The sequence below is a fragment of the Salarias fasciatus genome, chromosome 12 (assembly GCF_902148845.1).
Source record: "Salarias fasciatus chromosome 12, fSalaFa1.1, whole genome shotgun sequence".
NCBI lineage: Eukaryota > Metazoa > Chordata > Actinopteri > Blenniiformes > Blenniidae > Salarias > Salarias fasciatus.
In genome coordinates this window covers 18,973,113-19,000,280 of record NC_043756.1, presented here as the reverse complement: position 1 = coordinate 19,000,280, position 27,168 = coordinate 18,973,113, and the positions used below count along the sequence as shown (strand labels likewise).

The 27,168-nt window shown below is 46.8% G+C and overlaps 2 protein-coding genes across 15 annotated transcripts in view; one reads left to right on the top strand and one right to left on the bottom strand.

Moving 5' to 3' along the window:
- The first annotated feature begins 698 nt into the window (after nt 1–698).
- Nucleotides 699–18,278, top strand: atxn2 (ataxin 2). Of its 10 annotated transcripts, XM_030105230.1 has the most exons (26): nt 1,291–1,400; nt 2,861–2,891; nt 3,524–3,583; nt 3,976–4,047; nt 5,705–5,855; nt 7,056–7,070; nt 9,010–9,134; nt 9,263–9,354; nt 9,439–9,627; nt 9,730–9,902; nt 10,116–10,364; nt 11,764–11,949; nt 12,030–12,200; nt 12,296–12,403; nt 12,488–12,558; nt 12,650–13,014; nt 13,192–13,255; nt 13,349–13,495; nt 14,060–14,077; nt 14,719–14,791; nt 14,910–15,103; nt 15,677–15,803; nt 15,906–16,097; nt 16,189–16,400; nt 17,060–17,237; nt 17,499–18,278. In XM_030105230.1, the coding sequence occupies exons 1-26, from the start codon at nt 1,291–1,293 to the stop codon at nt 17,525–17,527; spliced, it is 3,402 nt and encodes a 1,133-aa protein (XP_029961090.1). In that variant the 3' UTR covers nt 17,528–18,278. The 10 variants fall into 10 exon arrangements, with proteins under 10 accessions (XP_029961093.1, XP_029961085.1, XP_029961088.1 ...); XM_030105225.1 differs by lacking the exon at nt 17,499–18,278 and having other exon boundaries at nt 700–1,400; nt 14,719–14,785; nt 17,060–17,336; XM_030105224.1 differs by lacking the exon at nt 17,499–18,278 and having other exon boundaries at nt 701–1,400; nt 17,060–17,335.
- Nucleotides 18,279–18,601: 323 nt separating this feature from the next.
- Nucleotides 18,602–27,168, bottom strand: part of sh2b3 (SH2B adaptor protein 3) — a 49,605-nt gene continuing 41,038 nt past the window's right edge. For all 5 annotated transcript variants that reach the window (XM_030105237.1, XM_030105239.1, XM_030105235.1 and 2 more), the window contains exons 4-8: nt 26,100–26,188; nt 23,380–23,474; nt 22,589–22,803; nt 22,298–22,475; nt 18,602–22,114 (exon numbers count right to left, since the gene is read on the bottom strand). In XM_030105237.1, coding sequence (XP_029961097.1) covers nt 21,738–22,114; nt 22,298–22,475; nt 22,589–22,803; nt 23,380–23,474; nt 26,100–26,188 — 954 coding nt within the window. In that variant the 3' untranslated portion in view covers nt 18,602–21,737. The remainder of the gene's footprint in view (nt 22,115–22,297; nt 22,476–22,588; nt 22,804–23,379; nt 23,475–26,099; nt 26,189–27,168) is intronic.

The following is a 27,168-nucleotide window of genomic DNA, read 5'->3' as shown; positions in this document are numbered from 1 at the left end:
CCTTCCTCACTGTTATGTGTCACTAACCATTGTTTCTCTGTTTGTCTGTGCTCTCTCTTGCTCTCTCTCTCTCTCTCCCTCTCTCAATGTAAAAGATATGTGACATACAGTATGTACGGTATATGTCAAAAACACTTAGGTCTGAAGTTTTCCTCTCTTGTTATTTCTTTTCTTTCTTTTTTTTCTTTTTGCCCATGCCTTGGTATCAACAAGAGAATAAAATAAATGTGACATGATACTGGATATTGTGAGTCAGGTTATGACAGTGTTGCCAGAATGTGGCATTATCATACATGCATGTTAGATCCAACAAATTTGCACATATAAGTTAAATAAAACCAAAATCAACATTATGTTTGTCATTTCAATTAACTGAGGCTTGCAGAGCACCACTATAAGGAGCGAGTGCAGGAAAACATGCATTTAAAAGTGAGAAAATAAAGCCACAACAATGGCATCTGCAGACAAGCGCTGTTTTCTTTCTTCATCTCCTTCAGAGATAATTGGAACAAGCTTAATAAACCCTGTGATGGTTAGTTAGTTTCCATAAACACACACCGCAGTGTGCAGCATGTGTTTGTGTCTGTGCGCGTGTGTGCCTGTGTGTGTTCGCCGGCTCACGTGGATGCCTTTAAACGGCCATTGAAGATTCATGGACTTCCTGAAAGTAGTGCCACGCTGTCAGTGTAATCGTTAAAACTATTGACAGTCTATTTGTATCCGACTAGGTCCTTGTGCAGATATCATCGCATTAGTTTGATTAACAGGCGGGTTGTTGTCAGATGAATACGGTGTTTGTTGTGTATGAATAACGAGTTAGATGCTGTGAGCCGTCACGCCTTTCATATATCCCTCCGCTGTTTTTTGTCCCCTTTCAGACTGTTTTGGTCTTTTCGCTGTTAGCAACGGAAAGAACCCGAGATAGCGCCAAACCCAATTTTGGGATAATCTAATCATTTAGTTAGGCTCACACAACAATTTGACAAGAGGCGTAACCCTTATGTTGAATTCGGAAGAGTCATCGGAGGGTGTTGTCTTTTTTAAATGTCATTTTTTTCTGTTTTAATAGCAATTGTACACATTGCTTAGCTAGCAACTTGCTAGCCAGCTAGCTGCTTTAGCCTAGCATCCAGCTCAAGAGGCACGTTGACATTAGCTCGCTGGCCGGCCACATCTCAGCAGTGCTAGCTTTAGCGAGCTGTCACACAACCGCGCAGCGTCTCGTCTCGTCGCCAGGACATTGCGGTGTGAAAGTGGTCTTTTTAAGACGCTGTCTTTTATGGGATCACAATGTCAATGAAGGCCGGTGGAAATCGCAGCAAGCCTGGAGGTGGCAGCGCAGCTGGTGCCGCCGCCTCCGGTGCCGGAGGAAGCGGCGGGGGAAGACAGAATCTGGGCAGGTCGGTGGATTTGATACATTTATCCAGTAGAGTAAATAACACGCCAGTGAGCGGTGACACGGACTGCTTACAAAACTTGGATGCAGCCCCTTCCAAATGTGGAAATTGTAAGAGATGACATCCCTGATAAGTGGTCCAAAGCTAATACGCTTGTTAACATTATGCGGGCCTTGCGATGTCTTGGTCACCCACTGTCACGGTGTGCAGTTTTAGCTAGCGAGGCCTGCCTGTTCGGTCCAATAAATGTTGCAACTTCGACGTAACCTTACTCAGCCGTGCACGTTGAATAATAACCCCAAACACCTGGTTTCCGATTACGCATGATGGCATGTTTGGGGCGCGCGAACGTCCTTTCTTACATGTGTGTTGCATCTCGGCTCGCCGAGCGGCCGATATCAGTTTGATATCAGTTTACTATCAGCTCGGGGTCTATTTAGCTAGGCGTTAATTAGCCATTTGACAGCCCATGCCCGCGCCTCAGTGCGCCTGCCTCGCTCGGGCTTGCTAACGGGACGGAGCCGGGGCCACATTTCACTGTGATAAAACAACTGCGTTTGTTTTCATTTGGCAGTCGTGTCGCTTTGATAGGTTACCGCAACAGTGGTGCATCGGTACCGCCAAGAAATGGATGTTAAAAAAAAAAAAAAAAAAAAAAAAAAAAAACGTGTGGGCGCAGGGATAAAGAGGGGAGGGTGTGTATGATCGGGGCTGAGGAGAAGGGGAATCGTGGACCGACGGGCTTTCAACCTTGACGTTGCTGCTCGTGAGGAAAAAGTGTCCTTGAAGCATGACTTTTTCTGCTCGTGTCGCCCTCAGAATAAAGCGAACACGCACACTGTCAGTGCGGGAGCTGCGTACATACTGCCGTATTTTCCCGGGATTCTTGATCATTTGGCCCCGTTTCTCCGGTCACTAGGACAGTACGCCCCGTTCACTGCGTAGCTTTCAGCTCGTTTATTAAGGCCAGGCGGAGATCCTGTGGATCCGGACTTCACTCACCGGGTGCACGCATGCAAAACCGGCACGCTTCCCTCACACATGACACTGGATCTGCGTGTGAGTGTGTGTTACCGATCATATTGCTGAATTCCTCTGAGGAATACAGTGCACTGATTCAAGTGTGAATGCTTGGCCATGTGCCAGCTGCTGAGCAAGGTGCATTTTAGGACATGATGGGGGGGAAAAGTGTAGGCTACGGATGGCTACTGACTGCTGCATGAACATCACATCAGCTGCACGTTGTGATGTCTGTAGGGGAAATGCAGCCTTTACATTGTATGCAAATGAGACCAGTTTCGATTGTATTGCTGCAGGTGCAATATTTTCAGTGATGCCCTTTTGCAGTAGTCATCTTGTACAACTAAATCTGTACAAGTTGTTTCTTACTGCAGTTTGACACAGTATGATGATGATGACGGGGAATTCTTTAACAACATCATCGTCATCCTTCTCTCTTTCAGGGGAAGACACAGTGGTAAAGGTCCTGCAGCCGTAAGTCACTTGTTCTCTCTCTAAAAGCAGGGCAGAATAGCTCTAATGGTAAAAGGGTGTGTGTCTTTACATTTAGTTTGTATTAAATAGAAGCTGCTCCATGAAAACCCTCACAATAGATTAAAAAGAAAATGTAGCCTTTTATTTTTTGATGCATTACTGTTAAAAATATGGCAGGGAAATAAGCTTTGTAAATCAAAAACTACTACACATGAATAGTATGTATACAATCAATTAAAAGTCTCACTATATTTAGGTTTCATCTTTGTAAATAACGCATTGTATTTTGATTGATTATCTTAGATACTGAAGTTCATTTAGAAAATTTACCTTAATAGAAAATAGGGTTGATCAATATTTGTTAAACATATGATATTGCAGTACAAATACACACACTATGGACACATGCAGTTTGAACCAGTAGTGTCTCAGAAGCAGACTCATTGTTGACCTGCTGTTTTTAGTCTTATCGGTTTTTTGTGCTTCTGTTTTCTGACCTGTGGTAACCTCAGAGTTAAATGTTTATTTTCTTATATTTGATGCATTATGAACCTGCCACATGATTTTATATAGTGTGATGTGTGTTTTCCAGTCTCCGACTCCAGATTAATATCCGTTTTTCTCTCCTTTAGGTCATTTTCAATGGCATATATGCAAACATGAGGATGGTCCATGTGTTGACTTCAGTGGTGGTACGTTCGCCGCGCACTGTCCGTGCTCCGGCTCGTTTCACGTGCTCCTTTATGAACAATAATGACAAAGTTCCTGAGAAGAAACAGACATGTGAATCCTGCTCACTGTAAACGGATTCATATCAGCGTTATTTACTGCAGCCCGTCTTCCACCACATGCTCCTTCTTCAAAATGTCCACACTGCAATAAACAAAGCCTGTTTGTGGAGACAGCTGGCTGCATAAACACAGCGGAGATTGATCAATCATTTGTCTGCTTCACAGCAGATGGCTTTCTGGACTTTTTTTTTTTGTTGGTGAATGTGTAAATCGACAATGGCACTTTATTGAATGAGTGAGTGTACAATGAATAATGCTGAATCTGTTGTTTTTTCTTTCTTTTTTCCTCCTAGGGGACCAAGTGTGAACTGAAAGTGAAAAACGGGGCAGTCTATGAAGGCGTATTTAAGACATATGGTCCAGAGGTAAGGATCATGTATGGTGCGATGTTCTCTCTAGGTGCTATTTTGCGGCTGGATCTGTTAATTCCTCGGTTGCCGGACGAGTGATTGAGCTTAGCTGCGATTGCGCTTCGACAGCAGTTAATAGCAGCTTCACCCTTGAGGTGGTTCAAAGAAAGATCACCCTTTCTGTCTCTTCCTTTTTTGGCAGAGAGGTATGTGGCCCTTCATCTTCCCTTTTAGGTTGAACTATTCCCTAATCTTTCTTTGTGCGCAGAGAGCATATTTTGTGGAGATGAGCAGCTTCACCTGAGCAATGGCAGAGGTCACGATCCACTTCGTTTAGCAGAAGTTCATGTATTACCTCGTCTTTTCACGCCACAAAACCGATGTATCTGATATTTCACAGCTCCTTTAAAAAAAATAAATAAAAAAAATAGCGTGTGACTGAATTGTGGGTAATGCTGGCAGGACACCAAAACAAAATTGAATTCCGTGTGCTCGCGCCGGCGAACGCCACTTTGTTTTGAGACCAGAACAACGCAGTGCGCCTGGCTGTTTGTTACCACAGACGGGCTGAGCGACGTGAACGGTCTTAACGCCCTGAAGTGTTCACTTGCTGGTGTGTTTACTGCGGCTCTGCACGCCGTCTCTTAGCCAGCGGCGTCGGTGTGTGTTGCAGCGCGTGTGATTTTTATTTTCCCTCTTTAGTATTACAGTCGGCGGAGGACACCGTCTGGATTTTGACTCCTCGTTGGCTCCCTCTGCTCTCAGGAGCACCTCACATGGCGAGGATGCCAGTAAATAAAAAAAAAAAGAGAGAGAGAAATCAATAAACTTTCATTGATTTCCTTCAGGTCAAGTTTCGACAAGCGAGTTGATGCAGTTCCAAAATTACCAGACGAATTCCAATTAAACCAATCAGGTGGTTTAATTGATTACATTTGTTCCTTTGGTTGCACTCAGATTCGTTTAGTAACAAATCTTATTTAAAAAAAATAAATAAAAAGAAGCTCATGCAGATGAGAGCAGATTCAAATGAATAAAAGCTAACTTTGTCAGTCTGACGGAATTCTTTCCGATTGAGAGATCAGATTATCTCCTGTTAAATAATCGCTGAATAAAATGATCAGATTGATGTGTGGTTGTTTATATGCACAGAGACCATCTGATCAATCAGTGGATCATAATGCTTCACTGTACCAGATCAGTTACATTTTAAAACAACGTTATATCTCCAGCATGGTCTTGTGCTCCTCCAATGCTGTTTCCCCTCAATACAGTGTCTAAAGCAACGGGCCGGAGACATTATGTCATGCCAGTGTGTGCCAAGCTGCAGCAGTTGATCTCCATCTGATTTTATTAATTTAAATTGGCTACATTTTGCATTGTTTTCAGCTGAAGATATCTGTATTTTCTTAAAATGATTTTTATTTTTCAAAACATATGCACTAACTGAAGATGCCTAAAACCTGTTGCTTGGTATTTTTGTCCCATTGAGGACCTCAGTCATTTGGTGTTGTTGATTTTGTTCATCCAGTGAGAAGGATGAAATGTGAGCATACCTCTCTCCTATAGAGAGTAGAAAATCATATTTTTCTCCACATATTCAAGTTTTTTTTTTTTTTTGTTGCTGAATGTCGGGTTTTCTTTGATCAGTTCACACTCCTCCATCCCTCAGTGTGACCTCGTGCTGGATGCAGCCCACCGAAAGAGCCCAGAGCCGAGCACCGGTCCCAGGAAAGAAGATATTGTAGAAAGCATCATCTTCAAGGCCTCCGACGTCTTGGTGGTGACCTTCAAAGACGTGGACCTGAATTTTGCCCGAAAAGGTACAGACTGCATTTGTGGAGGCGCGCTGCTGTGTTATTTTCTACATACTTAAAACTCATGGACCATTCCAGGTGTGTGTGTTGCTCTGTATTCTTCGCCGTCAGACAGAAAACTAAACCGACGCCAGGGTGAATGCCCATCAGCGCATACACACAGCGTATCGATCTCTCAGTCTGTATTCACTCCCTCGATGTCACAGAGGCTTCGCCATGAATTAAATCTTGTGTGTCTGCTCTGAGTGGCCAGTCATTGAAGACTAATTTGATCTATTGATTGGTCGAAGGTTGCCGTGGCACACCAAGGACACTCGATAAAAAACCTGAGCGAGTCTGCTCTCATGTAATTCGTCTTGAGCCACACAGTTCTCCTTTGACTGATAATGGAGTGTATGGAGGAGTTTTACTGTCTGGAAATGAACAAGTGTCGGGGTCTGATCACAAGTCAAAGACGTGGCACTCGGCTAATGCCACTTCCCAAAGTAAATCACTGCTCCGGCGCAGAAAAATGACTGAGAAACTGATTTGCAGAAAAACAAAATCAAGAATCTTTTGCAGAAATACTTATCTGCTTGCTTATTCAAACCCTTTAATAATCATAGAACACATGATGCTTTAATATAGTAGCTTCTGGTATGTTTAACCTTTTTGCTTTTAATCATTTTTGGCACACTTAAAAAAAAAAAAGCAAGACATTGAACAATGTACTTGACTATATAAATCTATAATGCCAGTGTCTCTTTGCAAACACACACCCAGTGCTTGTAGGAAGTTCACATTCATGATTTTTTCTTGCAAATGATGCATCATATAGCAGCCCAGTCATACTCAGCAGTGTTCGGCCAATCAAAGATCCAGCAGGAATTATTTTAAATTGTGGAAACATTCATGCTAGAAATGATTTCCAAGAGTTCAGTTACGGTACTTCATATTTTTCTCAGGTGTGCATGCTTTTTTTTTCTAAACCTAATAAATGAAAGTGGATGTCAAACACAGTGGAGCTAATTCTGTGACGGAGCTCACCCTGTGAAACAGAACATTGCATTTCCCTGTGAAGGTGGCGTCCCGTTGATCCCCATCCTCAGCCTGCTGGATGGGAAGTCAGCTGTTTGGTTGTTTTTATTTAATTTTTTTTCGTCTGTCTGTCTGTCTGGCCGTCTCCTGACTCTCTGTCATCTGTGTCTCTCCTTTCCAATGGTCTAGTCTCTTCCGACACAGGTAATATATGGCTGTTTCCTTCTCTTGCACCTCTCTCTGTATGCACCTAAACACGTATTCGATTTGGTGGAAGAAATGAAAATGAGGCCAGTAACTGGTGAAAAAAATCTGGGCATGATCCGCTGCCACTTAACCGACGCACACTCTTTATAATTTTGACGGTAGACTTTGAGCTCTGCTGCTGCCATATCAACTAAACCGATTCTGAAGAACCCTGCTGATCAGTCTTGCTTCATCTTTTTTTTTTTTTTTTTTTTTTTTTTACCAGAATCTTTGGATGTTGCTTTCCATGGAAGAATAGACACTTCACACGCAGTAGAGTTCAGCTTTTCCTCAGAAGGGTGACGGTGAACCATGAAAAACTGAGAACATCGCAGGAATATGCTGCTTTAATAGAATGAAAACAGACACTTGATTTCTTGGAATCAAGTCACTTTTGCTTTCATTTTGAGATGCAAATTAAATTGTTCCAAATTTGAATACAGTGACTTAATTCTGTGAAAATCTATAGTTTTACTGTATATAAATACAATGTCTGAAAGTATTAAGAGCATTTAATCAGATGAGAGATTGTCTGTGATAAGAGATCAGTCATCAGTCATAGTGTGGAAGCAGAAGTAGCTAAGGAAGAGATTCATAGTTTTAACAGATAAATATCATGAAATTGGCATTTTATAGAGATGAGGAACCCATGCAGCAAAAAATCTTAAGAGTAACTTGATTATGTTTCAACTTGTCCCTCAAGATGTTATCATAGACGTTCCTCTTGATGTTAACCTTACCCAGGTCACAAAACTCAATTTCACAGATTTTTTTTTTGTAAAGTTAATGGCAGGAGTTTTATTCCATTGAAAGCAACAGATCGCAAACTCATGTTGCGCACTAGCATTTTCCTTTCTGAGCTTTGTATTAAAACAAAGTGAGGGTGTTGGGTCCGTCCTGGCCGTGGTGTGCCTTGAGGCCGTTCAGCCGACTGCAGTCTCAGTGCATGTTTGCTTTCCCCTCACTGTTCCCACATTTTTTTTTGAATTTTCTTTAAATGTTCCTCGTTTTATGTCAAATCACCCCGATGGACGGTGTGCACAAAGCATGTCAACAACCTAGAGAAACTGGAGCTCGGGCCTGGTAGCCTGTCTGCACGACGGTTCAGTGTCTGAACTTGAAGTGAGGATGAGGATGAGTGAGGAAGGCTGTTATGTAACTCCAGGTGGCTGGTTTGTTCTCTTCACGCACGCTATTGGTGATAAGTTCGAGCAGACTTGAGCTAACATGACATAAGAATTTATTTCAAGTTTAATTTTGGGTCATCTTTGAAATTTGAATTATTCTAAAAAATGTCATAAGTTGACTCCAGCTGGGTGAATTTTCTGACGGAATAAACTGTCATCAGCCCCCAAGTCGAGCTTTATTTATGTTCTTGAATTCTGCCCATCAGTCTGGTGATTAACTAATGGCAAACACTGGCAAAGCTGGAAGGACTGAAGAGCGTTTCCTCTTGATTTAATGAGCAGTTTATATTACAAGAGGAACTGGAGATCGAGGCCGAGCTTTTCCCTTTTCTTCTATGGATTGCTCTCAGTTTTGCTCGTATGGCCAGAACACTTTATTCTTGTCAGGTTTACCAAGGCCAGCTCAAACAATCGCTCAAGTTTTTTTTTTTTTTTTTTTTTTCCCCCCCTGAGAAGATTTAGCTTTTCCAGTTGAGTTGGGCCCATGTCTGGATGTGAGTGGGCGTGCCTGATAAATAAAACTAAAAACCTTCACACAGACCTTTGCTGTGGAAGCTTGGAGCAGAGGTTGTTGAGGCATGAGTGCTTCCCTGTGGAGACAGTGAGAGTGCAGCAGTGGACCTGTAACCGTATACTGTCAGGAGTGTGTGTGTGTGTGTGTGTGTATGCTGTTTATGTAATGTATAATCTTTATTTTGTGTGTTTCTCAGACAACTTCACAGATGCAGCGGTGAGCGGCAGGATCAATGGCGAGCACAAAGAAAAAGATTTAGAGCCGTGGGACGGAGGAGAGACCCACAACTCCGACAGCCTGGAGTCTCTGGATACAGATGTGGTGAGAAAAACCGCAGCGACGCTGCATTGATTGAACTCTGCGCTGGACTCCAGAATTAATTTCACGGACGCTAATCCGATTGAAGGCAGCTCCGTTTCTCTCCGTTGCTTGTTGTTTCTCCGCATCAGTCAAACGGGTGGGATCCCAACGACATGTTCAAGTACAACGAGGAGAAGTATGGAGTCTTGTCTACATACGACAGCAGCCTGTCCACGTATACGTAAGCCTCTGTTTCTGACTGCGCCTTGAAGGTTTTTGCCTGTGTTGTAGCATCACATGAAAACAGAAAAATGTGTTTTCCCAGGGTTCCTTTAGAGCGGGACAACTCTGAGGAGTTTCTGAAGAGGGAGGCGCGCGCCGCCCAGCTGGCGGAAGAGATCGAGGCGAGCGCCACGTACAAGGCCCGCGTGGCCCTGGAGAACGACGAGCGCACCGAGGAGGAGAAGTACACGGCCGTGGTGCGAGGGGAGAGGGAGACGCACACACTTAGCAGGTGCGATCAGAATCGATTCTGCCTCTCGGAAAGTGTAATAGCGTATAGAAGGATGTGTTTCATGTATTTAGCTTAATGTTTGTCCTGTGTGTGTGGATACAGAGAGAACAAATACATTCCTCCAGGCCAGAGGAACAGGGACGCCATGTCTTGGGGTCCAGGGAGGCAGAACTCTCCTCGTCTGGGTCAGAGCTCTGGCGGTCCTTCCACTCCCCGTCCAGGACCTCATGACTACAGCCCCAGCTCCGGGGCCGACCAGCGGGTAGTCAATGGAGGTGAATGAAACACGCCGCTCGCTATCGTCCCAGATGATTTGTTGTTTTTGTCGTTTTCCTTTGTTCTGCCTGTAAAATCGTTTTTGTTCCCATTTTGTTTCTCATTCGTTCTAACTCTCTCCTTTCTGCTGCCCCTTTGTTCCCCCCCTCTCGACATTAACTCGCCATCGTCGCCGTTTGCCATCCTTGATCATGTGTCCTTGCCTCTTTTAGGTTCATCCCATTGGCCCTCACCCTGTCCGTCTCCCTCCTCCCGCCCCCCCTCTCGTTACCAGTCCGGCCCCTCCTCCCTGCCGCCCCGGGCGACCACGCCCACCAGGCCGCCCTCCAGACCCCCCTCTCGACCCTCCAGGCCCTCCTCTCACTCGTCCCACCCCTCTTATACCTCTCCTCCATCCTCCTTTCCCCACCACGGGCCCACGCCGCCGGCCGCCACTCTGCCCAAACGCATGTCTTCTGAAGGTACCCACACCACTGTGGAGCAGACCTGGGCAAAGCCATGAGTGGGAAGTGGAGGCAGACTTAAAAGAAAAACAAAAGTGTTTAAATATTTGCCCAGGTCTCGTGTGGAACGACCCAAAATAGGTGAAATTGCTCCTTCAGACTGATTTAAAGTCACATTTGTATTTCAGTAAATGAAAAGTGAGAAGATTGAGCCGTGCAGTAGGAGTGGGGTTCTCCGTCAGTGTGTGAAGCAGTTTCACCTTGGCTTGTGGGCGCGCCGCAGTGTGTCAGTGTGCTGTGCTTTCTGCTCTGGATCACTTATTGCACCGAAACGACAAAAGGCCCCAAGTCTCCACAGTCTGTCTCCCATTAAAGCACTGAAAGAAAGAGAAACGCAGCAGTTAAGAGGCGTCAGAAAAGTCTGCCGCAAGTATGAGGTAATTTAAAATAAGATCATTTAGACAGCAACCAGCTTTATTAGTTAATTCTCGAACTGCTCAACAGTAACTTGATACATAAATTGTGCCATTTTATATGAACAGTATGTTGAGTAGATGCTTGCTTCCAGATTGATTTTAATTTACCATACATGTCAACAGGAAATCAAGCCTTATCGTTCTCTTAAGAAGCCCAGTTCGTCTTTAAAGTGGAAGTGTGTTTTAAAGAATCCTGGTCAGATCTCAAGAATCCAGGTGGAACTTAAATTCTGAATCAGATGAAAGAGTCCAGTTATTGCTTAACAAGTCATTTTTTTTAGTGCTGTAGGTCCAGCTGAGAAAGCCTGAGCCTCATGTGTTTTATTTCATGTGAAAGATTTATTTTTTGTAGCTTTTTTCCCTTTGAAATGACAGTGCTCAGTGACAGCTGAGCATTGCGTAAGACCAGAGCTGTACACTGTTCTCAAAATGGGTCAGATCTGATAATCAAATACTTTTCTCGCTGTTGTCCCAAATTTAATAAAAATGCATCACATTTTTTTGGTTAAATTTAACTGGTTAGAGCAGTGAAGGAAAGAAAATAGCAGCTGACGTTGTAACGTTTGCCTTTTTGCAGCGTTTCTACGCTGAAATGACAGATGGTTCCTTTCTCACCTGGCTGTTCTCCACATAAAGCAAGAGCGTGATTAGATCCCCACCTCCACTCTCCCATTCCTGGCCTCTCGCTTCACTTTGTTGTGATCTCTGAAGTGTGGCATTTGATGACTTAACAGGATCTCCTGCAGTTCTTACACTAACATGCATGTCACTAAGTAACGGCACTGTAGGATGTGATATTGAATTGAAAGCATCGGGGTTGTGATCGCCGCCGAGGTTTGGCTTTCTGGCGGCGTTGCTGTGACAGAGGAGCTCTGCTGGCCGCTCGGGAAACTCGAGTGTTTAATGGAGTCGTGTCTCTGTTTGTCCCTCTTCGTCCACAGGTCCACCCAGGATGTCCCCGAAGTCCCAGCGGACCCCTCGCGCTCACAGAGCGCCGCCCTGCCGGACGAGTGGCGTCCCCCCGGGCGTGGACCTCATTTCCCACAATGCCCCTGGAGACCTCCCGGTGAACCCACCGACCAGGAGCAGCTCCTCCGGAGGGACGTGGTCCTCAGTGGTCAGTGGAGGTAGGAAGTGATCCTCCGTGGTTTTAAAGCAGCGGCTCACCAATGGAACATAATCGCCAACGTCCTCTCTCGCTCCTCAGCTCACAGACCCCGCTCGCCCCGGCAGAACAGCGTGGGCGGAGCCTCCCCCGGCTCCTCCTCCGTCCCGTCGCCCCAGACTCCCGTGGAAAGCGTTGCCACGCCGACATCAGCTTCCTCCCCGACTGCTGCTAGTCCCACCCCGAACATGGTCGTCACTCCATCGGGAGAAGGCGAGTTCGACTCCAGTCCGCGCCGTGACTCCGTACGGCGGCCGTAACGTAGGAAACACATCTCACCATGATGTTTTTTTTTTTTGTTAATACAGCTAAAGAGTGTCGTGTCCAGGAGACGAGACAAACATCCCCCTCTGCAAACAAAGAGAACATCAAGCCTGTGGATAACTCGCCTAGCATTTCTAGACCAGTCTGTAAAGGTATTTCTCTCAGACTTCCATTTTTGCATCCTTGTTTGTCTAAAAGACACTGAGGATTTTCGATATTTCCTTCTCCTCCTGCAGGACCTTCTTCTATGGCACCAGACCACAGAAAACAAATAGATAATTTAAAGAAGTTTAGTGTAGATTTTAGAGTAAGTTTCTCTTTCATTCATATAATAAATTACATAACTAGATGGAGCCTAGGAGTTTCTTTTTAACTCGTCTCCGTTGTTCGTCTTTCAGTTGCAGTCTAGTTCAAATCCAGACCCTGCCTTCGACCAGATGACGACCAAGCCCGCCAGAGACCCAGCAGAGAAACCTAAAGACCTCCCCCTGGACAAAGCGTCCATAGTGGGGCGGGAGGGCGCCGACGACGGCGTGGTGCTCGCCGCCGGCGCCCCCGGCGGCGCCGCCACTCCCTCCACCGCGGCCACGAACACCAGTAAGCCCGGCAGCCCCGCCGCGCTGTCCCCGTCCCCCTCGGCGGCCCCGGACCAGAAGAGGGCGGGCCTGGACGTGACGTCGCAGGGCGTCCAGACGACGGCCACGTCCACGTTCGGCGGGGCCAAGCACGAGGAGAAGGAGGAGAAGAAGGAGGCCGTGCAAGAGTGAGTGAAGGCACAGCTTCCATGCATGAAAGGGAAAACACGGCAGAGGCCGACTTGACCTTTGGAACGACATTTTCTAGACCTTGATGAAGTTTCTTTTTGCACCTGAGAGCTTTCAGTCGTCCCACGCCTGTGATTTAAATGTTAATGTCATCAATGTTTGCTTTTCTCCTGCAGTCAAGTAAGAAAATCGACCCTGAACCCAAACGCCAACGAGTTCAAACCCAGGTTTAACACGCAGGTCAGTTCACTCCTCCTCCACCGCCAAACTACGCAGAAACCACAAGCGGACGTTACTGGTTTAACTCGGGCGCTCCCTCCCCATCCCCGTCAGCCGAAGCCAGCCAACACCCCGACCCCCCCGCGGCCCCAGGGCCAGCCCAGCCCCTCCATCGTGGTGCAGCAGCCTCAGCCCGTCTACAGCCAGACGGTCTGCTTCCCCCAGATGTACCCGCTCACGCCCGTCAGCCCCGGAGTGCAGGTAGGGCCGGCGGGAGGAGGAGCCGCTCTGTCCTTCTGATTCACCCCGAATTCCAAACGGTCGTCACGTTTCCTCCACCCCCATCTTTTGGTTTTGGCGTCTGTGGTCATCACATCCTTCAGCCATGATTAATTCCATTCTTGAATAATTACATTTCGATTAGTTCCTTTCATCATCTTAATATCTAAACATGCACATCACGTTGTTTTTTTTCTTTTTTCATCCATCAGAATCTTGATTTTTTTTTTTTTTTTTTTTCATTTTTATAGATTCATGCTGTTCATCGTTCATATTTGGAATAACAAGCTGAAGTAATAAAGTTAGTCGTGCATAAAATGTTTATTGACGTAAGCAATAATCTTTTTGAAAAGTTTAAGTGTACTGTTGAAGACCGTCAACACTTTTCTTCTCATAAATCAGTGTGTTTTTTTTTTTTTCCCTGTGTTGCTTTAAGAAAAACTTGGTGATCCAACATCAGACACATTGAAGCGATAACTAAAGAGTGGTTCTTTTTCCCTTGTCTCCCCCTCCTCCTCCTCCTCTCTCTCTCTCTCGCTCCATTAGAAAAGCATAATATGGAAGGTTTGTGGATTTTTCTAAGATTTCTACTTGTTAAACCCTTTTTTTGTTCTGTTGTTTCTTTGAAAGCCCAAACAGTACTGAGATGTTTTGCTTGCTTTGTTCGATTAATGCCATCAGATGTTGGTTTGCCAACTTCTTACTGCAATTCGTTTCAAACTGTCTTGACAGATGGACGTCATCTTATCTCTATTGGCTTCATCTGTTTAGCAGAGAGATGGCTGGAAGCTAATAGGAGCTTCTCTTTGTTTTGTTTTTTTGCTGCAGTGCTGTTTCATAATAGAAATGCATGTGAAGACAGGGACGGGCAGTTTGATCCAGGTTTAGGATTAAATATGAAACACATTTTTGGTTTTGCAGACATAGATTGCATGTGGCCCCAGGTAAGAGTTAATTCCTGATTGACAGGCGAGAGTTTCGCTGCTAAAAACAGTTTAATGCTGCATAACTGCCGTGCAGCCCGACGGTTAATAAAGATGCCCGGAGGATTAATTCCCCCACCCCTGTTTTTTTTAGCAGGTGGGCCTTTCACTCGTGTATGAAGGACGATGCTTACATTCACCAGGAAAACCTGATAGAAGACTTTTCTTTTTTTTTTTTCTTCTTCTTCATCCTCATTCCTCATCTGCTCTTTCTTCCATCAGTCTCCTGCTATGTACCAGGTTCCGATGCCACACATGACGGTCAGCCAGTCCAAACCCTACAGACCAGGTAAAGGTGAGAATAACCACCGTTTCATTCTTCTACTTACCATCAAGCGTTTAAAAAAATATACTAATTTAACTCGCTATATGTTTCAGTGGCCACAGCATCACGTCTAATTTTGTGTCTCTAGTACCCAACATGCCCCAGCAGAGGTCAGACCAGCACCACCCGCCAGGCACGCCCACCATGATGCACCCGGCCACGGCGGCGGGGCCCCCGATCGTAGCACCCAGCCCCGCCTACTCAGCGCAGTACTTCCCCTGCAGCCCCCAGCAGTTCACCAGTCAGCCGCTCGTCCAGCAGATGCCACACTACCAGTCGCAGGTCAGCGTCACATAACGCCGCGGCGCCGGCAGGCCGTACAGCGGGGATCTGTACAGCGCCTGCCGCACAAGATCCCCTGAAATCTGTAGCTTTTCCGTCGGGATTCGAACCGCCTCCAGGCGTGATTCCTACATCAGTCGGGTCTTTGTGTTTCGCTGCAGCGTCGGAGTGACGAGTCCTTCATGTAACTTTCACATAATCTCCCCTGCTAATGAATTCACAACCTTCAGCTGCACATCAGAACTGATAAACAGAACCCGAAATGCTGACTGCAGCGGTTTCGCTGCTCTCTCCCATACAGTGTTGTTTGTGTGTGTGATGCCTTGCATGCTCATTAGTTCAGCATTTTGGTTTAACTTTTTTTTTTTTTTCATTTGGTCAAATGTGGCCGATCCGTGTGACTCCGGTTCCGAGCTTCACGATCTGAAAACGGCCTGGATTTTCACATCCTATTAATTCGGCCCCGCAGACGGTTTTTCTTCCAGCTCGGGGCCGTGAGCGAGCGTCTCGTTAACGCGCCGGCCGGGACGCCGCCGCTCTGCCGTCTCACGCCCGGCCCCGTGTGTCCCGCAGGCGCAGCATGTCTTCAGCCCCGTGATGCAGGGCAGCGCCAGGATGATGGCGCCGCCGACGCACGGCCAGCCCAGCCTGGTCTCCTCCTCCACCACGCAGTACCCGGAGCAGACACACACCATGTATGGTACGTCGGACAGCTCTACACACACACACACACACACACCCCCTCGCCTCCTGAAGGTGTGTTGTTTTAAAGCAGTCAGTAATGAGGGTGTCTGTGCCACAGTGTCTCCGGGGCCGATGCCTCAGCAGTATCCCCACCCCAGTGCCACCCTGCACCCCCACCCCCAGCACCCCCAGCCGTCCGCCACGCCGACGGGCCAGGGCCAGCAGGGCGGCCCCCCGCAGCACGGCGGGCCCCCGAGCCACCCGGCCGCCAGCCCGGTGCAGCACCCGCAGCACCAGCAGGCAGCAGCAGGTCAGCTTCCGCCCCAGCTCCCTGTCCTCCTCGCCGGAGACGCCGGCCGTCGCCATGGATACATGTGTGCGTTTTGTCTCCCGCCTTGCAGCGGCGGCGGCGGCCCAGGCCCTCCATCTGGCCAACCAGCCTCCTCAGCAGCAGATGTACTCGGCCTTGGCCCCCACGCCGCCCTCCATGACCCCCGGGCCGAACCCGCAGTCCCCCCAGGCGTCGTTCCCCTCCGCCCAGCAGACCGTCTACATCCACCCGCAGCAAGTGCAGCACGGCTACAACCCCAACCACATGGCGCACGTGCAGCAGGTGGGCCACACGGCAGAATGCCATAACTGCCTTTTAGAGAAGCAGAGTTGTGGATGCACTCCCTGATCAGATGATGATTCTACCTGTAAACACCCTCAACTGCAGCCGGTTCGTACTCAGCGGATTAGTTCTGGAAGCAGCGTTTTATCGAGGCGTTTATAGAGGTGAATCACAGATCGACCGCAGCTTTGTACAAAACCCACAAGACGGCAGCGTTAATGCTACAGCAGCTTCCAGTCCTTCAAACAAAAACAAGCCTGTTGGTCGAGGGAGACACGCCAAGAGGTCGTTTGTATGAATCGCTTTCTCTCCGGTGACTCCGCCTCTTTGAGTGTCTCCGAACGAAGAGAATGAATGAAATGTCATGTTTACTGGAAGACCTTGGTCTTGGAGCTCAGCCCGTCGGTTTAAACGGAGGTTATTAATCATCCGTATGTCCGCCGGCTGCAGTACGCTGTACTTTTCCTCCTGCCTCGTTCAGGTCAGTTAATTTCCAGAAAGCTACAAGACGTACTTGGAAGACGTGTTCTAGATGTTCCTTCCCTCCGACATGACATTTACATATTTAGAAATGGGAACTAATAATTGATGCGTTGTGGTTATGAATGGGAATGCTCGCTGGTCTTCTTCACGCCCTTAACGCCTGCTCTCCCCTCCAGGCCCATATGCAGTCCGGCATCGTGCAGTCCCACCACCCGGCGCCGACCCACCCTCCCATGATGCTCATGGCCACGCAGGGTCCTCCGGGCGGTCCGCAGCCGCCCATGCCCCAGACCGCCCTCAACCCCATCCCCGTCTCCTCCACCACACACTTCTCCTACCTGGCACATCCACAAGGTGTGTTGAGCCGAAAAATGAGCGTGGCCTCTCTCTTCTTCATGCAGAAAGCCGTCGGGGCGGACGGCGCCGACATTCTTTAGAGGGACTCCGTTCTGAGAATTTTACCACAGAAACTCCCAGCGGCAGTTTCGACACTCAGCTGTTATATATTTTTTTTTTTTTCCTTTTTCCTCTCGGAGCCGGTCCCATCCTCACGTGCGCCTCGCCCCATTGTGTGTCGCAGACGGTCATTTCCTTCCTTGTGTCTCCTCCCTGCAGTGCAACCTCACCATCAACAGCAGCTGTAGATAGAGGGCGCCAGCGAGCCGAGGGACGGCGCTCCTCCAGCCAGAGCCCTCACAACCAGGCCATGAAGAGAACCAGAGCCCCCCCCCCCACCCCCCCACCCCCCACCCCCACCTCCCCTTTTCCTCACCCCACCCCCCCCACACCCACCCCCCCACACCAGATATGCTTCACATCGGCTTTTTCTTTTCGTTTTCTTTTTGTTTTTGTTTGTTTATTTAACCCTTTCCCCTCCCTCCCTCCCTCCCCCCCCCCCTCCCCAGATTAGGCAATAAGAGAATGTTAACAGGTTGATGCAGTGACATGTTTTAACGAGCTATAGTGAGTTTTAACAAGCAAGACTGCTCCGAGAAAGGCCCTTGTACACACACACACACACACACACACACACACTCTTCCTAGGGTCCCAAATTGCAACTTACGTCAGCTTGCCAAGTAAGCAGCGAAAGAGAGGAACGAATCAGTGAGCGTGACGGCGAAGGAAATTGAACTGGAACTCGTATTTTGTCTGCACCTTGTTAATGAAAAGAAAGAATCTTCCTACTTTTAAAAACAGTATTAATCTTACTGTTTATTGTTGCTGCTATGTTCTGCGTTTGTTTCCAGACTACATGACAAGTTTCTAACCAAACTAAAAATGGAAAAAAAAAAAAACAAACAAAAAAAATAAAGGAAACACGACAAGAAACTTCCTGTGAAATAAAAGTGGTTTCAGCAGCCGAGAGGAGACCGGAGAAGCGTTATTTATGAAAATTATAATGGCTAAGGTGATCAGATCCCACCTCTCTCACCTGACCCTTATGTAACTTTTAAGTTAAAACTTTTACTTTGTAGATAATATAAATAATTTAAAAAATGAGCAAAAAAATTTAAAAACAATAAAAAAGTTTTAAAAACTGAATTCTGTGTTGGCTTCTTCTTCGTCCACTGAACACGAGAATTTCACTGGTGACGGTATTTAAAGCCGATAATCTGAAATCAGTGATGAGATTTCAAACTAAAACTTTACAAGACAATGTGTGAAAAGGGCTGGCTGTTCGACGGCACATCACTCCTGAGGAACCACCACACACCTATAATTTTTTGGTTAGGTTTATTTAGAAAAAAAAAAGTCAAATATACAGTTGATATATATTTCATATAATTTAGATGCTTATAACTGAAAGAGATGCAAACACAATGACAGGTTCGAGGAGCTGCTGTGTGAGTGTGTTTTCTCTGTCTGGCTGGGAAACACTGGGTTGAACTGGAATGTTTACAGTGCTGAGTTTAAAAATTAAAACGAAAAAAAAAAACAACAGGATGAACAGTATTGAGAACACATTACATTTGTCAACTGGACGTTTTCAAATGGGGCAAGATGCTGGAGGTTAAAGACACACGAGGGATGCGGGGATTTTCTTCAGCGAGTGGAAAGCAACAGAGACGCGGCGCAGCCCTGGTTTGATTTCCTCTAAATTGCCAAGGTCTTCTAGGGACTTTGGCATCCGTCTGATTCCTTTTCAGGCTGTGAGCGAAGTTCTCCGTCTCTACGTGGACTGAAAAGACACTGGGCAGCTCTCGGATATTGCACGAAACAGTCACACCCTGAGCTTCAGAGGAGGGAGGAGGAGGAGGAGGGGGGGGGGAAGCAACAGCAGCTTTCTGGCAAAAGGCACAGTTATACTCCCGAGAAGAGACGAATTCGGCGGAGAGAGGCGAGTGAGAGTCGAACTTATTTACCGTTGCGTTCCTGAAACGAAATTGTGAGGCGGTGATGGGGGATTTGTTTAGACTGGGCCGCACGAAGGCGGGAAGACCAACCGTACTTTTGCCAAAAACATGGAAAAACACAAAAAAAATATCATTCTGGATTGTGACGATGATGCACTGAGAGGACGACGCAACCATTGTACAAATGTTCCTTTGGTAGAAAGATGGAGGTGGGGTGGGGTGAGTCACAGTGACGGCATCAAGCTGCGTTAATGCATTTCTCTCATGTGAAAACTAAACAGAAGAAGAGGAAATCCAATGATTCAGAGAACAGAGGGACAGACGGCAGCAGGCGTGAACCATCGGACTCACTGCAGGTTAATCGAACAATCCTCTGCTAAAGTTAGTGTTAAAGCAAAGTTAGAAGTGAAGCCGAGAGCCGGGCTGCTGCCTGGGAAACGTCCTGGATGCTGGGTTCACGCGTGGCCGCGTGAAGAAAGTTCAGCTTCCCCCATCGGCAAACAAAGTGGCTTAAAAAAAAAACATTCTCGCGTTGGTAAAAAGGCTTCGTCTTTGGGAGTCCGGTCGGCTCTCTGCGGTTCGAAGAAAATCCCTCCCTGAGTCGACATGTGACGTATTCAAAGCGCAGCTCTGAAGTGGTGGTTTAACCCCTTTTTAAAAAGGGATGATGACAAACCCACAAGGCACCTTGAATTATAGATCAAACCCGGCAGAAGGTACAAAAAACAAGAAGCTGAAGACCGGAGAGCGTCGAGCCACTGGCGTGGAACGCGTGGCGCCCAAGCCGAGCCGGCTGAAAGCAACATTTCCACACTGAAGACTCTCATTCAAATGCACAAGTTCTATTAAAAAAAAAACCCACATATAGTGTAAAAAAAAAAAAAAGAAACATTCGGTTTGCAGCCCTTTCTTGGTTTTTAGCTGCTGCGATGACGGTTGTGCAGAAGAGTTGAAGGAAAATAAAAGTTAATGCTTCGAGCGTGAAGAGTAGCGTTGGAAACTGGATGCGACTCCTCCTGGAATCAAAATCCAGACTGAAGTTGTCAGAAAATACACGTTAGTAGGAGCTGAGGCACTTGTGTGACTTCGGCATTGCTGTTTTTCAGGATGGTGGAAAAGGTGGAGGCCGGGTCAGGATCCGCCCTCCGTCCCACCAGACCAAACGACCCCAATGGTTCGGTGCGGACTGAAATAGTTTCTATTCCAGGTGTGTGTTTTCATGAGACGAGGCTCGCTGCGGTTACTGGGAATCAACTTTAGGCCACAAAATCAACAGAACTGCCAATTATTATTATTATAGATTCAAATATGTGGAACATTTAAGTACAAAACTCCATGAAACACAAATTCCGTGAGTTCTGTACTTGGCGGTTTCTTTGATTTTGTGGCAAAGCTGAATCCTTTGTGTCTGAGTTTGACAAACTGACACTGCACAGAAAATCTCCAAAAGTCTTTGGCTCGTGATTTTTTTCGCACTCAGTTTGGCTTCGGGTGCAAAAGGCGCCGGTGAAAAGCCGACCTGGAATCGTCGTTCTCAGTAACGCGCTCCATCTGTTTTGAAGAAAAAAATTAAGAAAAAAAAAAAATACCCACCTGACTTTAACCAAACCCCGACTTTTTTATAAATTTTTCTATATATTTTAAATATTTTCTACAAAAGAATCTGTGTACAAAAAAAATACACATTGTTTCCAAAGTGCACTGAGAGCTACGTGCACTTAAATAGATAATAATGCACAACAGGAGGAATACATAATGCAGCAGCGCTCTCAAACAGAGTGCCGTTTGTTTGTTTGTTTGCTTGTTTGTGTGAGGAGGCAGGAGTTCCTCCACACGGGGATCTGTGTGACCACCACACATAGTTTAAATATTTTAAAGGAGCACTTTTCTTTGTGCTCATCTCGCAAACTCTGCTTTTTTTCTGTCAATCCATGTTAAGTGCCTAAAAAAAGGTAAATCAAGTGCACCTGTACAAATTCACCAGAATTAAAATATTGAAAACCTTCTTTTTTTTTTCTTCTTTTTGTTTTGTTTTTTTTGTTTTTTTTACCCGGGTTCGAGGACAGCTGCTCGTTTGACTCTGAAACAACAACAATGACTCCAGTCAACAAAAAAAAGGTTAAAAAAAAAAAATCCTGAAAATACATTCACTGTGGACGCTTTAGGGGGGGGATCACGCACACACGCATGCTGGATGTGTGTGTGTGTGAGAGTGTGTGTTCTCATATACGCACAAAGTGCTTTGCATTCATCCCACAAAGGCTTGCTCGCGTTTGTTTGAGTGTGCTGTAATCAGATTTCGCATCTCTAAGAGGTTTTACGCACCCACATGAAGCTGTGTTTGCGTGTGTGTGTGCGTGTGTGTGTCGAGCTAACACTTGTGTACATGATGTGTGTGTGTGTGTGTGTGTGTGTGTGTGTGTGTGTGTGTGTGTGTGTGTGTGTGTGTGTGTGTGTGTCAGCGCGGTTGCTTCATCGGCTGTCTGTCAGCGGTGTGGGTCACAAGAACATGTACTGGTTGTCTATTGCCCGCTTGCGCCCGCGGTCTGGCTCCAGCTCGTAGTCCGAGTCCCGCTGAGGGATGATGGGAGTGTGGGGGTGGGGGTGGGGGTGGGGCTGGCGGAGCAGGGGTCTCCTCCCCATCGACTCGCTCCGGCGCAGAGGGAGCGGCGCCGAAGGAGCGGGGTCGGGGCCGTGGTGGGTGCGGGCGGACGGGTGGGATCCGGAGCTCTGACTGGGGGCGGGGGCGGCGGCGGGGGCGGCGGCGGAGGAGGGGGGCTGACTGGAGCTGCGGGCCAGGCTGCAGTGAGCCAGGCTGGGCTCCGAGCTCCACCGATGGAGGGAGAAAGGGACGAGCAGAGCGCCTGAGAGCTGACCTGAGGGGGGGAGGAGGAAGAGCAAGAGCATTACTGAGATATTAACACACCACACACACTCTTTTTGACAGTTCCTGATAGTTCTTTCACTAAAAAAAAAAAAAAAACACACTCATCATGGCATTTAAAATTTCATTTCTAGTCACGACCATTTTTCCACTAACAAGCTGAGGGGAGTCTCACCCTGCGACGGGGGGCTGGAACCGGAGACCACGAAGCTGGACAGAGTGACGGCGCCGGCGGAGCCGCACTCCAGCGGGATGGGGAAGAAGCGGAAGTGGTTGAGCATGTCCATGACGGAGGGGAAGCGCAGGTGCTGCACCCGGCAGTGACCCCATTCTGTGAGGGAGAGGCGCAGGTGCTGCAGGGGGGCACGGCAAGGAGGGAGGGAGAGAGAGAGAGAGAGAGAGAGCGAGGGAGGACGGTCAGGTCTCCACCGAGGGCTCCAGATGTTTATGGTCCAGACGTCGGTACCTTTGCTTTCCCCTGGTAGTTGAACGTGAGGACGTAGTCTCCCCTGCGCGTCTCGCTCTGCCGGACCAGAAACACCCCGTGTCCCTCCGGCCCGGAGCTCTGGACCAGGTGGGCCGCCTTGACGCGGGAGATGGGCCCGTGGAACCAGGGGTAGGAGAACAGGAAGTGGTCCGTCTTCTGGCCGGCCTGCTCCGGAGGGGTGAAGGCCACGGACGCTGGGGGAGCAAACGGGGAGGCGTGGGTGAAAACGGCGTGGAGATCTGGTCGCAGACGGACGACGTGAGGCGTGAAGTTTTGTCTCTCAACCAGTTCTGAGTCTAAACTCTAACCCACAGGCTGCTAACCGCTGCAGCACCGTGCCACTCTCACTTCTCAAAATCCTGCTGCACACGATGTACGATTAGGACGAACCGCTGAAGATAACGACGTGCTTAAAAGAAAAGGAGATGGACCGATTAAGGAAAAAAAAAACTAAACATGCCTGTGTCTGCAGATGGTGCGCCTCCTTCAAGCTGATATCAATACTCTAATCTCACGTTTTAAAAATAAGCTGAAAAATGTGAACGTGCATCAATTTTAGGAATTGATTGCAGAGTTAACCATTTTCTTTAACCTCGAATCTGTCTGAGCGTACCACTGCATCATATCGTGATCAGACCGTGTGTAAGAATTCATTTATAATTGAACAGCACGCTTTAAATATTTATCGATAATTTTTTTTTTTCAATTAACCTGATAAAACTGAGTGAAATCCCTCGACTGAGGATCGATCGAACATGTTAGTTACTCACTCTGGCTTCCTGACTCTGAGCTCGCTCGTGTGTGGTTGGCTGGAGCTGAGCTGTCAGCCGGGGAGGGGAGGGGCTCCAGATCCACGCTGCTCGACCTGAGAGGCAACGGCAGAGGAAGGGAAACTGCTTCAGTTTATCCTGGTTAGTGATCAGATTTCAGCTCCTGTCAGTTTTGAGTTCTGAAAAATACTGATTTACGGACAAACGACACACACACACATATTGCTTAAGGCATGTTGTGTTTGGTGTGTGGTTGGCTGGAGCTGAGCTTTATATGTTTATATGTTTAGGCCCAATCTGGTGAAAATGGAGGAAACGGTAGTCTGGAAAAAAAAATGAATAAAAAAAAAAAATAAACAAAAAACAAAGAGAACAGACAGGAAGAGAGTCCAGTTCACCAGTTCACATCTCAACTGAGACTCACTGTTCTTCTGTTTCGCCACACACACACGAACACACACACGAGAACGGGAAGGTTAAAGAGGGAAGCCGGAGCGAATCCTGCTTAAATGCTGACTCGAGGTTGCCACTCTCTGAATAACAGGAAGACAAGTCTCCTTTCTCCTCACTGTGTGTGTGTGTGTATGTGTGTGTGTGTGTGCTCCTGTGGTATCGCTGTGACAGTCGCTTGGCTCAGTGAGGGACGTTCAGACCAGTCGGCCGTCCCTCAAGCATTAAATTCAAGGCCTCGCCGTGCTTCAAGGGGAACTGCACCTTCCATATCTGACCACATCTGAAGGCGACAAGTATTTGCAGGCGTTTCAGCGCCTCCCTGGTGTCTTTCCCACGGCTCTCTGCCGCCTTTGCAGTCTCGTCTCCGTGAATCACGCAAATAACGATGCGCCTGTTTTTCAGCGCGGGGCCCTTTCTGACTCGTCGTGGGAGGAAAAGCCCAGGTGCTGCCAATAAAAATAACACGTCCCATGCTCCGTTGGAGAGTTAGCCACGCGGCGCGCGTTCACTCAGCGTTACGGCGGTGATTCAGCCATTATTCACTTTAACGTGGCGACCGGCGCGAAGCTGCCGTGGATAAAAAAGCGTGTGGCCGTGACTGTTCGAATGTGGCGCCAGAAAACCGCCGGCATCAACAAAAAGATCTGGCGAGTGGAGGTTTCAAAAGGCTGGTACTCAAAAATAAACTCCAGACAGGTGTGTTTGAGCACAGAGGCTGCATCAACCAAACTGAACCTCGTGAAAGCAGGTTTCAACTTTTAACAAATCCTCTGAGTATTATTTGCCGATTCAAAGTCAGCCGCAGCTGCCCCTGGTTAAAGAGTGCTTTAAATGAAGTTTTCACACTCTAGTGTTATTGCAAGTTATTTTAAATACTTCCTTTTTTTTTTAAGATTGTGATGTGAATTGAAGAGCCAAACTCCCGAAAATCACACAGTATTTCACAAGCTATGCTTCAAATAAATGAACAAATGGGATAAACAAAAAAATGTTGGAAGACTTCACTGATGTGAAAACCCTCTAACTGCACCGGGTCGAAGGAAATGAAGGAAAGTGTCGGACTCTCCACGCCATGCGGCGTGTATTCCCGTTCCAGCTTCCTGAGCCCCATCAGGTCAGAATCAGGAAGGGATTTATCACTGGCATTTGGTCATGTTTATAGATCAGATAAGGAGTCGGTTGTACTAAATTTAGACGAAATTAAGAGCAGTCCTTGTCAAAATACAGGACGTGCGTGTGTGTGTGTGTGTGCGTGTGTGTGCTTGTAATTCAAGACATCTGCAGAAATGAGAAAGGTCCTGAGATTCTCCGAGCCTCAGGCCTCCCCCACACTTCCTTTCACAGAAAGACTCGCGCAAATACAGACTTTATTCATCACGCTGAAACAGGACGGACGGCTCGAGCGCGGCTCTTATCTGGAACTCATCGCTGAGTTTTCCTGTCATCTCTGCTTCCACCAAGCGTTGCTTAATGTACGATCTTCCCTAAAGTCCACCTCACTAACTTCAGCCTGTTTTTACAGTCTTCATTACTTGAAAACTCTGTTTCCACACGGGTTTAGGGATCCTTTGATCAACTCAAAGCGGAATTATTATGACTGTTCTGTTCTGTTTCACAGAGCTCTTTTATTTTTTTTTTGCATCTCACCTGAGTTTACCTTCATTCACTGTGCTTCTTTTAAAACCCGGACTAAACAATATCCCTACAAAACAATGCGAGACGTTTAACCTCACATTATAGCAACTTCAGTATAAATACAAATGTGACGACTGCAAGAGGAAGAGGTTGCTGAAAAAAACAAAAAAATCCCCCAAAAAAACTAATTCATGGGTAAAAGACCACAGAAGCAGTGTCAGCAAAACATAAACTTGGGAATATGAAAAAAAAAAAGCTTGTAAGAGCATGACTTATACACTTATATATTTATATAAATATTGCAAAATCTCACAGCTCCGTGACTCAACCAGACATTTACTTAAACCAGACTCAGAAGGCAAATATCTGTGTAATGGATCACAGCAGCTCAGAATAAAAACCATTTCCTTCAGATAGGCATGGGCACATGAAAGTAAAATTCGATGACATGTTGATGGATGTGCTCTCAGTTACAGGTGTGCTATTCTAGTCTTGTCTTGCGTTGTTGCATGTTTGCGAACTTCTCAATAAGTGTGACTCATTTAAACATGAAATAACCGCCACACTGTGCTTTGATGTTTCTTTTTTAGTCGTACGGATCTGTGTCTTTGTGTGAAGCGTGTGTCTTTCACCTGTTCCTGATACATTCTTTGAGCTCTGTAGTCCACGAGCTGACCTGCTGGTCGTTGTCCGTCTCAAATATCAGACTACCTCGATTAACCTGCAAACAAAACAAACATATTTAGAAAGCCTGTTTATTTCCCTCTGAAACCGAGACATATTTTTAAGATATATGCATTTGTGGGGTGAATAGCAGAGCTAGTAATACAGGCTGTAAACATGAACAGTTCAGCAAAGGAACGTCTTTCAGTGGGAGGCAGTCCTTTCCGGGAAAAATCTCAAAGCAGAGACATTTCAAGAGGAGATTCTGCAACCAGTAGCAATCCGCCATCCTCAGTCTGCGAGCAAACCCTCCCCTCATCGGCACACCCGCAGTCTGAACCCCGACCCCGCTGAACACTTGTGGGATCGGCCTGGGTCTGCTGTTCATGCCACAGTGACAAATGCTGTTTGGAGAATGGATCCGTCCCACAGCAGTGTGCGAGCAGGCTGGTGACCCCCGTGAGGCTCAGAGGCCAGAGTGCTGAGAGGCTCCTGTCTGATATCGACCTTTGCCTTTAGATGATTCGAGAAACCAGACAATCCGCTAACAAATAAAAGCTGTGAATGGATTCTGCTCATTACCCACATGCTCGGCTCTGCTGATCATCCCACAAATGCACATACCTCATAAACGTGCCACCTTTCAGAAGGTATTTAATGCCCACGTTACGACACTGAAACATATGGTATCTCACACAGGAAGAAATCATATACATACATGCAGTGTGCATGGACAAATTATTATAGTCATTTATGCAGTACTCACAGTTTTTGTAGCGTTTTTCTATGATCTAAACACAAGATGAAACAAACCATCTTAAAGCTATGGAGGTCTCCTCATGTCCAGGACAAGAGGATAATATAAAACTCGGCTTACTAATAAAACTACAGAAGCAGACATGCTCGACACAAATAATGTCATATTGATGGGAATTTAGATTAAGACAACATGGACCACAAAACAGCCTCCGGGGAATAAACTGTTCATAAAGCTGTTTAGATTAAAGCAATACAGATGGCAACAAGGGTAACTTTGTC

What these genes read in the sequence shown, in the direction of transcription:
- atxn2 (XM_030105224.1), top strand. Translation starts at nt 1,291, where the DNA reads ATGTCAATGAAGGCCGGTGGAAATCGCAGCAAGCCTGGAGGTGGCAGC. An exon ending in ATGTGTTGACTTCAGTGGTG is followed by an intron (nt 3,584 to 3,975) that starts GTACGTTCGCCG and finishes TTTTCCTCCTAG; the next exon opens with GGGACCAAGTGTGAACTGAA. An exon ending in CCAGCGGGTAGTCAATGGAG is followed by an intron (nt 9,903 to 10,115) that starts GTGAATGAAACA and finishes TGCCTCTTTTAG; the next exon opens with GTTCATCCCATTGGCCCTCA.